The sequence below is a fragment of the Penaeus japonicus genome, unplaced genomic scaffold (genome assembly GCF_977035675.1).
Source record: "Penaeus japonicus unplaced genomic scaffold, GWHDUDI00000001_assembly GWHDUDI00000024, whole genome shotgun sequence".
In the NCBI taxonomy this organism is placed as follows: Eukaryota; Metazoa; Arthropoda; class Malacostraca; order Decapoda; family Penaeidae; genus Penaeus; species Penaeus japonicus.
Window position 1 is genome coordinate 27,869,113 of NW_028234426.1, and position 15,000 is coordinate 27,884,112.

At 32.5% G+C, this 15,000-nt stretch overlaps 1 protein-coding gene across 2 annotated transcripts in view; it reads right to left on the minus strand.

The window, feature by feature from the left end:
• LOC122262369 (pituitary homeobox x) overlaps positions 1 to 7,135 on the minus strand; it is a 54,390-nt gene extending 47,255 nt beyond the window's left edge. For both annotated transcript variants that reach the window (XM_043030376.2, XM_043030375.2), the window contains exon 1: positions 6,367 to 7,135. In XM_043030376.2, the coding sequence (XP_042886310.1) occupies positions 6,367 to 6,625 (259 nt within the window). In that variant the 5' untranslated portion in view covers positions 6,626 to 7,135. The remainder of the gene's footprint in view (positions 1 to 6,366) is intronic.
• Positions 7,136 to 15,000: the final 7,865 nt, after the last annotated feature.

Here is a 15,000-nt window from a genome sequence, read left to right on the forward strand (position 1 = left end):
AAAACGAACGGGTAATATATCTATTTTTAACTCAAAAAAATATATAATAGTAATGAATTCAGCAAATCTAAGATCGAAGCATGATAAACATTTTTTTCGTAAATCCAATAAATGTGTTTTTATGATTACGATAATTCCTTCAGTTATCATCTTTATTGCTATGATCATGATGATTATTGATGTTGTTCTGATTATCATCATAGCCCACACCATTAAATTCTCTCTGTTATACTTATCCTCCTCATAATCATTACATCAATATCATCATCATTAGCACCGGTCGCTGTTGTCGCGGTATGATTTCAATTATCATTTTTAGCTTTAACGAGCATTATTAATTATTATCATAAACTTTACTATCTATATCACTGTAGACCATGCAATGCCTATGTCACTGTAAGGATTGCAGTATTGTAATGCGGGTTTCTGTATGATTTTAAATTCAGTAAAAACTGGTACAGTGATTAAGGTAATATAATGATAATGATTATAATATAATGATTATGACATTTATAGTAAGAAAAAAGGAAGAAAAAATAATGAGGAAGAAAGAGGTATTGATAATCATAATAACAATAGCAACAGAGATAATGATAAGAATTATAATGATGGTAATGATAACGATAATAATAATAATAATAATGAAAATAATAATTATTACCATTATCATAAAAATAATAATGATAGCAATAATATAAATTTTGATAATAATGATAACGGTAGTAATGATTTAGATGATGATAATAATAATAATAATAATAACAACAACAACAATAATTTAAATAACCACCATCATCATCATCATTATCATATCTCTTTCCATTCTTATTACTCATCATAACCTTACAATTTCTGCTACATGCATATTATCCTCATCATCCCTACCACCACAATAGCCATCACTACCACGAACCAAAATCATAAACAACTTCAAAATAGTTAAAACAACAAAAACAAAACCAAGACTTCATTCCCCGTTTCCAGCGTTGGCGCCCACGATCGGCCAGCAACGTTCGGCTTATGAAACCGCGCTATTTCTGTATCATTTCTGTATTAACGACGATTACAAAATCAGGAGAGCGTGGGGTATTTCTTAATTTTAAAAAAATATGCTAGATAGAGAGATGAATTAGATAATATTAGACGCGACGAGAGAATAACGATGAGATGAAGAAATGCGGAACGCGGTGGTGGTGGTGCCAGAGCGCGGCGCCGGAAGCTGGTGCGTCGAGCTCTAGCGATGTGTCAAGTGTTGGTTAGTGTCGATCATAAATGAGGGACTTTTTTGTAAGAGAAAGGGAGAGAAAAAGAGAAAGAGAGAAATGAAGAGAGAGAGAAGGGGAGGGGGGCAGAGAGAGGGAGAGAGAGACGAGAGAGAGAAAGGGAGAGAGAAACGAGAGAGAGACGAGAGTGAGAGAGTGAGACAGAGAGAGAGACGAGAGAGAGAGAGAGAGAGACGAGAGACGAGAGAGAGAGAGAGAGAGAGAGAGAGAGAGAGAGAGAGAGAGAAAGAGAGAGAGAAAGAGGCACAATGATAAAGAGAAGCAAGAGAAGGAGAGAACATGAGCGACAGAGAACTAACTTTGTCACAGCGAAAATTGCCTCATTTCGAGACCCACGTAAATCATTTTTTTTTTTTTAACTGATGAGTTGATATTTACTTGACTCTCACACTATTAATAAAGTGCTTTATCATTTATGTGCCTGACATATTTCTAGCTAAATGTACACCACATCGCAGTTTATATTCTGACGTAGATATATCCCCCAAAACACAAGTATTCATTCTAAACACTGTATGATTTTATCAGAAATAAAATTGTTATTTCCTCATAATCTTATAATCATGACTCATTCTACTCATGAACATTGCTTCGGTAATTTAAATAATCCCAATTTCTGTTCAACATTCTAATTATCTATTGCGAATCATAATCATCAAAAGTAACAGTAACGGTAATTATAATTAGTGCAATAATTACCTCAATCGTTATAATCATATTCATCATTATTATCAAGATTCTCATTATCATCATAATCATTAACACTACTATTGTTGTCACAAAATAATGTCATCACTATTTTCACAACGACCAATATCATCACCACAATTATTTTTCAGTTACCATCATCATCATCATCACCATCATCACCATTCCCAACGCTCACCATTAATTACGGCCGTGACACCATCTTCCTGGTCATCATTGCTAATCAAACCTAAAATCAGTTCAATTAAGCCCGCCCTAATCACGCCCATTAGTCTAAACTTACTTCTTCTATTAATACCGGTTACTCAATATCAATACCAAATACCAGTGCCATTATTTTCGGCCGTGAGACCAAACGCCGGAAGAAGAGTAGTAGCCGATTACCTCCTGTTTCTTGTCTTCTGTTTTCTCTCCTCTTTCGGATATTCTCTTTATTCTTTTTCTTTCTCCTTTTCCCTCTTCCTCCCTACTTCCTTCTCCTTTCCCCTCTTCCTCCCTCCTTCTTTCTCCTTTTCCCTCTTCCTCCCTCCTTCTTTCTCCTTTTCCCTCTTCCTCCCTCCTTCTTTCTCCTTTTCCCTCTTTCTCCCTCTTCTCCCTCTTCTTTCCCCTCTTCCTCCCTCCTTCTTTCTCCTCTTCCCTCTTCCTCCCTCTTCTTTCTCTTTTTCCCTCTTCCTCTCTTTTTCTCCCTCTTCTTTCTCCTTTTCCCTCTTCTCCCCCCCTTCTTTCCTTTCTTTTCCTTCTTCCTCCTTCCTCCCTTCTCCTTTCCCCTCTCTCTCCCTCCTTCTCCTTTTTCTTCCTTCCTCATTTCCCCACTCTTTCCTCCACTCCATCTTTCTCCTTTTCCCTCTTCCTCCCTACTTCCTTCTCCTTTCCCCTCTTCCTCCCTCCTTCTTTCTCCTTTTCCCTCCTCCTTCCTCCTTCTTCCTCCTTTTCCCTCTTCCTCCCTTCTTCCCTCTCCCTTCCCCTCTCCCTCCCCCTCTCCCTTCCCCTCTCTGGATGTCAGATAATTGACTTATAACAGGTTTATTTCTCTCTTGCGTTTTAATTAAGATCAATTTTTCTTTTTTGTTACTTAATCTTTAATATTTCTTATTATCATTATTATTATCATACTTATCCGTATTATCATTACCATCATCATTATCATTGTTATCATTTTTATCATCATCATCATAATGATATTAATAATGACAACAGTAGCAATAGTAGTAACAATAATGATAATAGTGATAATGACAATAATAATAATAATAAAATAATAATAATAATAATGATAATAATAATAATAAAATAATAATAATAATAAAATAATAATAATAATTATATAAATAGTAATAACTATAAAAATAACAGTAGATATGATAATAACAAAAGCAGTGTGTGTGAGTTATGTATATATATAATATATATATATATTGTCATTATTATCATTATTGTTATCATCATTATCATTGTTATCCTTACTATCATCATCATCATAATGATATTAATAATGACAACAGTAGCAATAGTAGTAACAATAATGATAATAATAATAATAATCATAATAAAATAATAATAATAATAATAATAAAATAATAATAATAATTATAAAAATAGTAATAACTATAAAAATAACAGTAGATATGATAATAACAAAAGCAGTGTGTGTGAGTTATGTATATATATAATATATATATATATTGTCATCATTATCATTATTATCAAGATTCTCATTATCATCATGATCATTCTAGTTATTATCATCGTTCATCGCAATCATTATCACCATTCATACTCCTCCTCTTCTTCTTCTTCACCTCCTCCTTCCCTTCCTCCCTCCTTCTTTCTCCTTTTCCCTCTTCCTCCCTACTTCCTTCTCCTTTCCCCTCTTCCTCCCTCCTTCTTTCTCCTTTTCCCTCTTCCTCCCTACTTCCCTCTCCCTTCCCCTCTTCCTCCCTCCTTCCCTCCCTTCCCCTCTCCCTTCTCCTCTCCCTTCCCCTCTCTGGATGTCAGATAATTGACTTATAACAGATTTATTTCTCTTTTGCGTTTTAATTAAGATCAATTTTTCTTTTTTGTTACTTAATCTTTTATATTTGTTATTATCATTATTATTATTTTTATCATCCAAATCATCAGGGTTTTTTTCATTAATAGCATTATTTTTATTATCTTTATCATTATTATTGTCATCATTATCATTATTGTTATTATTACCCTTTTAGCATAATTTTCATAATTATCATTATCATTATTATTATCATATTTATCAATAACATCAATATCATGATTATCATTATTATTATCCTCATTATCATTAATACTAATATTATTACATAATCATTATCATTATTATCATTATTGATATCATTACCATTATCATTGTTGTTATTATCAATATTACTATTAACATTATTATTACAATTTCTATCATAATCATCATTATCATTATTGTTATCATCATTATCATTATTATCATTGTTATCATTATCATCATTACTACTATTAATATTAATGTTATTATCATCATTAACACGATTATCATTATTAATATCAATATCATCCTCATCATCGATATAATTCATATCATATTACAATTATTACCATCATTATGATTATCCTAATTACAGATATTATCATCATTCTTATTGTTATCCTCTTTAAAAGCATTACCATTATTATCATCATCAGTATTATCATTATCTTTATCGTAATTGTTATCATTATCATCATTATCAATATAACTATCCTCATTAATATCATTATAACTATCCTCATTGATATCATTATTACTAGTATAATCCTTGTTATCATTATCATTGTTATCATCCTCATTATTATCATTATCGATATCATTATTATCAGCATTATCATTATTAATATCATTAACATTATTATTATCATACTTATCCGTATTATCATTACCATCATCATTATCATTGTTATCATTTTATCATCATCATCATAATGATATTAATAATGACAACAGTAGCAATAGTAGTAACAATAATGATAATAGTGATAATGACAATAATAGCAATGATATGAATAATAATAATAATAATAATAATAATAATAATAATAATGATAATAATAACAATAATAATAATAATTATAATAATAATAATAACAATAACAACAACAACAATAATAATAATGATAACAATAACAATAATAATAATAATATGATAATAATTATAATAATGATAATAATAATAATGACAATGATGATAACAATGGTGATAATAATAATTATAAAAATAGTAATAACTATAAAAATAACAGTAGATATGATAATAACAAAAGCAGTGTGTGTGAGTTATGTATATATATAAATAAATATATATATATATATATATATATATATATATACATATATGTATATATATATATATTGTCATCATTATCAATATTATTTTCATTATAATCATTATCATTTCACTATTGCAATAACTTCATCATAATCATTCTAGTTATTATCATCGTCATCGCAATCATTATCACCATTCATACTCCTCCTCCTCTTCTTCTTCACCTCCTCCTTCCCTTCCTCCCTCCTCATCCCTCTCCCCCTCCACCCCCTACCCCACCCCCCCATCTCTGACAATATCCGGGGCTGATAAGGACAACATCTTATCAACACTACTTTTAACGTCTCGACTTCGCACATATCACTCGACCCCGATCGTCTCTCTCTCTCTCTCTCTCTCTCTGTCTCGTATTCCCGTTTTTCCCCGTTTTTTCTCGCTTTTACCCGGAGTCACTGTACATGTATACTCCCGTGTTTACAATCGGTTTACAATTTTTTGGGGGGTTGATGTTACGTCATCATCTACTTGGTAATAACGCATATATTCTAGCGCAGATCTACCAGCACGTCGGAATCTACCTCTACTTTATCTCGTATCTACATCGCCGTGCGCTTATACTGTATTAAATCTACATTATATATATATATATATATATATATATATATATATATATATATATATATATATATACATATATATCTGTCGATCGGAGAGCACTTACGGGAGAATACCTTTAGCATAAAGTCTATTGATATTTCCCCTCTCTTCTCCACTCACTAACTTTCGTAATTATGTCGTCTTTATTCTCCCCTCCCCTCCCCTCACACCCCCATTCTTTCACGGTCTTCCTTTCCCCTCATTCGCACGTCCGGCGCCAAGGAGTAGCATGAGGTCGAGGAGGCTCACTCACACTCGTCCCTTCGCCCTCAATAACCTTACTAAAACTGCCGATTATCTTTTTTATTATCTTTTTTATTGTTATTATCGTCTAGATCTATCTAGATAGAACGTCACTCTACCTGTCTATAGAGAGAAAGCAAGCGGGTGTGGCAATCACGCTGTGGCGGGCGTGAGGTACTTACCCCTGGGCGGCGGGTCGTGCGGGCGTGAGGCGGAGAGCACTGTGAGACGGGCGGCGGAGGAGGCGCTGGTGTGCTGGCTGTGGGCGTGTGTAGTTCCGCCCGCCGCCGACGACAGGGAAGCTGCACCTCCGTCTGTGTCGCGGCCGTGGCTGTGGGCGTGGGTGGTGTCCGCGTGGGCGTTGTGGGCGGCGGTGGCGTGGTGGCCGCCCGGAACAAGGTCGTAGAGACTGTCATTGAGACCGCCCGTGAGGGAATCCATCCTGGAGGCTCCTGCGGTGGGTGGCGGGAGGGGAGGGGGAGGGGGTGAGAGGGAGAGCTGGGAGACGGGCGTCGAACGTGGGCGTCGCGGGCAGGCGAGTCAGGCCTCAGCCATGGAGTCAGTCACACAGACACTTTCACGCCCGCGTTGGGAGGCAGCGCAGGGGAAGCCTCGGGCCGGAAGCCTCAGACGGGCCTTCGGGCGTGCGTGCGGAAGTCCACGCGAAGCCAAGATGGGCGTGCGGGCGTGCGGGCGAGAGGGAGCGCGAAGGCGAGAGCACACGAGCGGCCAAGCAAAGACGCAGGAAGGGGGGAAGGCGCCCCGGGCGTGTTAGCGAGCGAGGCCCACACTCTCAACTGACGACAAATGACCAGCGCAAATCTGAAAGTCTGGCCTTAATCCACCTTGATACTCAGTTTTAGAAGGTATTACTGTATCGGCGTAACGCGGGGGCGCAAGTTGATTTTGAGCGTGTGTTACCAGGGGCGCTGTATCAAATAATGAAGAGTAGATAAGGCGGGAGGGAGGTTACCGCTCCTCGCCCCGGCCGTCCTCTCGGGGGCGGAGCCTCGGCGCCGCGGGCCAATCGCCGCGCTTAGCAGCCGGCCAATCAGCGCTCGCCTCGCGGGCAGAGGAGGGGGGGGAGGAAAGGGGCGGAGCCTGTCCGAGGGGGTGGAGCCTCGAGGCGGGCTGGGCCGGCCACCGGCGGCACCGAAGCCCAGAATGACATTTGGGAAAATTGTTTATTTTCGTCTTTGTTTCTAAACTTGTATTTTGACGATGAATTGATGGCGTGTTGCGAGTTGGATATCCACGTGTTCCTTATTTACCGCGTCTGTTGCATTGCGCCACCTCGCGCCTTGGAAGACGGAAAGGAAGAGAAGGAGGAGGAGGAGGAGGAAGGAAGGAAGAAGAAGCCACAAGGAAGGACCAAGAGAAAAGGAAGGGAAACAGAAAGAGAAAAAGAGAAACACAGAGAGAGAGAGAGAGAGAGAGACCCAGGAAGAGGAGGGGGTGGAGGCGGGGGGAGTGGGGTGGGGAAGTCTTCGTTTTATGACTGGAGGGGAAATATATACCGGAGGGCCAAGCTGTGTTTGGAAAAGAGTGTGTTGCCAGATTTTTATTTTTGTAGTGAAGGGATCGCCAAGTACTCGCCAGCAAATCTGTCTCTTTTGGAGGAAACAGAACCAGTGACTTACACCATCTTGCTGTCGCGGCGTGGCGGTGAGACGGGCCGCTCAATTTATTGCCGAAGTGGAAGAGAATGTCCTTGCTCCATTCTTCCCTCCGGGCTCCCTCCCTTCCCCTCCTCCTCCCCTTCCCCCACTTTTCTATCCCCTCCTTCCTTCCCTCCTTCTGCCCTTCATACCTTTTCTCCCTCACTGCGTACCACCCCTCTGCCTTCCTTCCCTCTCTCCTCCTCTCCTATTCTCCCTCCTTTCTCCTTTTCCTTTTCCCCTTGCCTTTATTCTCCCCTCTTTCTTCCGTTCGCCTGTTCTCCTTCTCTATCTCTCCTTCCTCCTTTCCCTCCCCTTCTTCCGTATTGCTCTCTCTCCTCCTCTCTTCCTCCCTTCCCTCTCCTCCATCCCTCCCTTCTTTTTTTTCCTTCTTCCCTCTCGTTCTTTCCTTCCCTCCCTTTCGCTCCATTTTTCCTCTTCTCTTTTTCCTCTTCTCCCTCTTTCTCTCTCCTTCCCTTCTGCTTACTCCCCCCTATGCTCCCTCTATCTCTCTATCTCCTCCCCTCGCAATTTTCCCCTTTTTAACTCTTTTCCTTTAATCCTATTCTCCTTCCTTCTCCCCACTCTTTCCTTCTCTGCTCCTCTCCCTCCCTCTTTTCTCCCTCTCTATTCTTTCTTCCCCCCCCCCACCCCCCAACGTCATTATGGCATTATTGGTGTTCTTGTGCATGTTAAGGCTGTGAGTGTATTTGTGTGTGTTTATTAATGTGTTTGTACGTGTATATATGTGTATGTAAATACATACATACACACACAACATGGTGTTTTTTTCATCTATGCATAGGCTATATATGTGTGTTTATAATCATTATTACATTATTGCAAAATCATCATTATCATCACTAACATTTTCATCATTACCAGTATTATAAAGAGAAAAGGAAAACTATATATAATTATTCTTCGGATATTGATGATATCGATGATGATAATAAAGATAACACTATGATAGAAATGATGATAAAGGAAGAATGATGATGATGATAATAATGATAATTATAACAATAATAATAGTAATAATAACATCATCATTATCATGAGTATTAGGATCATCATTATCATTATTATTGTTACCACTGTTATTATCAATATCATTATCATTATTATTGATGATAATGATAATTATAACAATGATAATAGTAATGATAACAACAATGATAATGTTAACAGTGAAAGTAAAGTTAATAATGACGATAACAATGATAGTAATGATAGTGAGAATGATGGTATTAATGATGATGATAATAATGATAATGTTAATAAAAATGATAATGATCAGTAGGTTTACAATTATCATTATTATTGTTATAGCAATGTCAAAATTATGATAATAATAATGATAGTAATAATAGTGACAAGGATGATAATAATGATAGCTTTAGTAACGGTAATTATGATGATGATGATAAACATTGTCACAATTATGATGATGATATTGATGATAATAATAGTAATAATGATGACAATAACAATATCACAATTACTATCATCTCTGTTGCTAACGATGAGGATAATAACAATAACAACAACAAATTTGATCATAACAAAATTAATGATATTTACAGTGATAAGAATAGAAGTAATGATAAGGGCATAAACAATAAGAATGATAAAGATAATGATAATGACAATAATAAGAATAGGAGTAATAATAAGAACTTCCTATTACTTCTACAATTGTCATTATCCTCATTATCATTTATATTCTTATGATTACTGTCTTTACAACCATTAGCATAATTATCATCATTATCATTATTACCATTATCATGATTGCAATAATAATAGAACTATAAGAATTATGATGTTACTACCTTTGTTACTACTAATGATAATAATTGAAGTGATGATGGCGGTAATTATGATAATAATAATTATGATAATGATGGTAGTGATGATAATAATAATGATTATAAAAGTAATAATGATGATTGTGATAATAATGATAATAATAATGAAGACAATAATAATAATAACAATAATAATAATAATAATAATAATAATGATAATAATAATGATAATAATAATAATAATGATAATATTGATAATAATAATAATAATAATAATGGTAATAATAATGAAGATAATAAAAATAATGATGATGATAATAATGGTAATAACAATGAAGATGATAATGATAGTATTAATAATAATAATGAAAGTAACAATACTGATAATAATAATAATAATAATAATAATAATAATAATAATAATAATGATAATAATGATAATAACAATAATAGTAATGATATCAGTAATAGGGATAATATTAGTGGTGATGATAATAATGATAATGGGAATAATGATGATAACAGTGAAAACGAATCAAAATCCTAAAGATGATAATGCAAGGATAATCATGATGATTGTAATAATTGTACTGATGATGATAATGCTGATAATGATAACAATAAAAAAGAGGATAATAATGATTATAACAATTTTATTAGTAAAGAAAAATATTATTGATATTATCATTAGCATCATAATCATTATCATTATTGCCATTATCATTATTATCATTATAATCATTATTGATCATTATTATTATTATTATTATTATTATTATTATTATTATTATTATTATTATTATTATTATTATTATTATTATTATTACCTGATCATTATTATTATCAGTATTATTATTATCGTTTATTATCGTTATTATTATCATCATTATCATTATTGCTCTTATCCTCATTTTTATCATTTCTATCGTTATTATTATTATCATTACCGCTCTTACTATCGTCTTTATTGTTATTCTTATCATTACTATCATTATCATTACTATCATAATTATTATCATTATCATCATTGTCATTGTTCTTATCATATATTCATTATTATCATCATTATTGTCATTACAAATTACTATCATTATTATCAATGTTTTGTTATTACTCTTCTTATTGCTGTTGAATTTATTATTATTATCATTATTATTTTTATTGTCATTATCATACATGTCATCATGATGATCATTCTTTTAGTTACTATCATTATTATCATTATCATTATTGTCATTATCATTATTGTCATTATCATTATTGTCTTTATCGTTATTATTATCATCATCATCATACACTATCACAATTATATTTATAATTATGATTATAATTATAGTTATCATCATTATCTTTATCATTTCTTTTTTCATTTTCATTTATTCATTATTATCATTATCATCCTTATTATCATTAACGTTACCAATATCTTTAATATCATTATGATTACCCTTATCAATACTATTATTATTTTTGTAATTATCATCATCATTATCATGAGTATTAGGATCATCATTATCATTATTATTGTTACCACTGTTATTATCAATATCATTATCATTATTATTGTTACCATTGTTATTATCAATATCATTATCATTATCATTATTATTACTTTTATTATCATTATTATCATAATTGTCATTGTTATTATTATAATTGTTATCATTATCATCATTATCATTATCATTATGACTGTTATCATCATTCTTATTTAATCTATTATTCTCATCAATATCTCAATGAGAACAATAATAATGATAATGATAATTATGATAGAGAAAATGATGATAATAATACCAATAATGATAATAATAACATTAATAGCAACGATAGTGATGATAATGATAATGATGAAAATAGTAATAATAACAGTTATTGTAGTGATGATAATGATGAGAATAATGATAATTATCATGATGATGGTAATGATGATATTTATAAAAATAATATGGTGATAATAATAGTAATAACAACCATAATGATGATGATATCAGCAATATGAAAATGATAATGATAGAAGCAAAATTATACAAAAAAATATGATTAATAGTAAGATTGATAATAGTAATGATAATAATAATGATGATGCTATTGAAAATGATAACAGTAATGACACCAATAATAATTACAATAATAGTAATGATGATAATAAAAGAATAAAACAATAGCAATTTTAATGAGGATAATAATGATTACAATGATAATGATCATATAAGTAACATTATTGATAACAATTATTACTATCATTATCATTACCATCTGTCTGTCTGCAATATTCATGATGATAACTGCGATTTGATAATGATAACAGTAAGGATATAAGGATAGCAATATGGATAAGGTTAAGAATAATGAAACTTATAATGATACTGATAATGGTAATGATCATAACGGTAATAACGATAGTAATTACGATTATAATAATAATAACGCCGATAATAACATTAATAATTATGATGACAATAATGATAATGATGATAACAATGATAGTGATAATAATAACAATCATGATGATAATAACAAATAATCATGATGTTAATGGTGATGATCTTTATCATATCCTTAATGATAGTAGTGCTGATAACAAGGAGAAGGATAGTAATATTTAACATAGTAATAGCATTATTGTTATCAATGTCTTTATCATATTACGATTCTTATTATCATCATTAATATCATCATAAATATAACCATGATTTCTAGAATTTTTTTCTGTAATTATGATTATTATCATTATCACAATAATCATTATCATCATTAGATGTTATAGTAGTAGCTGTATCATTAGTATCATTAATTGTATTTGTACCCTAAGTATTGTTTTTCGTATTAGTAATTTTATCATTATCATTACTATCATTTTATTATTATTATTATCATTATTATTATTTGTTATTATTATTATTAATATTATCATATTATTATCATTATCATTTACCATTATCATTACTATCATTTTATTACTATTATGATTATTACTACTGATATCACCAGTAGTTATTGTTATCATAATAATTATTAGTAGTATCATCATTATTATTATCATTACTATTATCACTACCATTATTTACTCTCATCATCCTTTTGACTATCATTATCGTTATTGTTATCATTATCATCATCATCATCATCATTATGATTATGATTGTTATCATCATTCTTATTATTCCCATTTAATAAATAATTCTCATCAATATCTCAATGATAACAATAATAATGATAATGATAGAGGTAGTTCTCGTAATTATTATTATGAATATCATTGATGTTATTACCATTATCATTGTTGTCATTATCATTATCATTAACATAATTATCATTATTATTATCAGTATCATCATTCATCGTCGTCCTTATTATTGTCATTATCATTATTAATGCCATTATTATCATCATTATCATTAATAATGGTGTTACTACTATCTTGCTTTTGTCATTTTCATTTGCATCTTCTTATTCATTATAATTATTATTACTGTATTGTTATAATTAATCGTTATTGTTGATTTATCATCATTATTTTCGTCAGTATCATTATCTTCATCACTATCATCATTATTTTTATATTCTTACTATCATTATTATCATTAACAAGATTATCGTTTTTTTATTATAATTGCTATAATCATTATTATCTTTACCTTTGTTGTTTCCATTGTTATTGTTATCAGTTTGTTATAATCTTGATGTTATTTTTCTTGTGATTTTAATTATGATTATCGTTATAACCATCTTTATCATTATCAAAATTGTTTTTGCTGTTATTGATATTCCTTTAATCTTATCATTATTATCATGATCATTATCTTAAAGTCATCATCTTCATTCTTACCAATGACACCATCATTATCGTCATTCACACCATTATCATCATTGCTATTGTTATTAATATCCTTACTATCATTATGACTGCAATTATTACTATTATTGTCATTATCATTATCATGGTTCTCATTATTATTGATATGAGTAGCAGTAGCAGCATCATCAACATTATCAATATCATTATTCTTATCACGGATTGAATATCTTGAATATTAACCTTATTATCATCCTTTTTTCGTGGCATTTCCTTCGTCCCTGCAACCGGCATGTGCAACGTAATCATTGGCGATGCAGCAATATTTCATACTTCGTATATGATGTGACAACTTTGACTGATTAATCTTCTGCTTACGAATAAAAATTAATACTATTTGTTTGTAAGTTGGATGAAATACGTCTATACATACATACACAAAGGTATCTATCTATATGTATCTGTCTATTTCCAGAGGCGCGTCGCGGTCATAACGTTTATCACAAATTCCGTCATTTTTCATTTAAGATGCTGATCTCAAAGAAAGATGCTTCTCCTTCCGGTCATCGGTCTCACGTCACGTTAACCGGAGAAGTCACTTCAAGTCACGTCGTAAAACAGAAACAATTCGCGCCAACGTAACGAGTCGACTAAGTTGGTTGGTTTACTGCTATTCATGTCAAGCTCCCTGTTTAACTGTGGAATGACTTGTTCGGTAGTACTGCTGTTATGATCCAATTAAGCTTGATTATAAATGAATAAACTGTAGGGAAATTCCACTGTAGGGAAATTCTAATCAAAACATAAACAAAGACGTCTACGTTTATTAAGATGTGTAAAACGAACATAAAATTCAAACCAAGATAACGTACAAAACGAAACATAAGATAATGACACAAACAAACAACCATGAAACGTCCAGGAAATGAAATCAAATACTATATAAACACTGCATTTACTTTCGAACAGTTTAAGCAGCTCCATTTATTTCTGTGGCCATAAGCACACACTCTACTTAACTTTTTAGAAGAGTCTTGATGGGCCTTGCAGGTGTAAACGACGGGACGATTCCAGAGTCTCTGAAGTCAGCTGTGTGGTCGACGGACAAGGCAGTCGCGGGTAAAAACAAACATGGCGATTGCTTGGACTCTGGTTCTTCTTCCAGTGCTTTTTTTTTTTTTATCATCAAGTTACTAATCTATGATTTATTTCGCTGGTGAAAGAAGGAATCTCAAATCATATTGGAAACGCAAATCAAAGAAATAAAAGTAAAATGAACGTGAATCAAAATGACAAATAATTACAAACATACAAATAAAAAACACATCCATCCATAACGTAAAGGACATATAAATAAAACGACTTAGATAACCAAAACTTACATAAAACATTGGATAAGACAAACGAAAGACCTAAACAAGCGTCGTGTGATTTAGCCCCCATGGAGAGGTTTGCTTGGGCAAGAGAGGCCGCTCAACACAACGAAAGGGTAACCATGCGAGGCTTTTAAAAATACCTTTTTGGTCTCACGTTAGTTCCAGTCTTGCT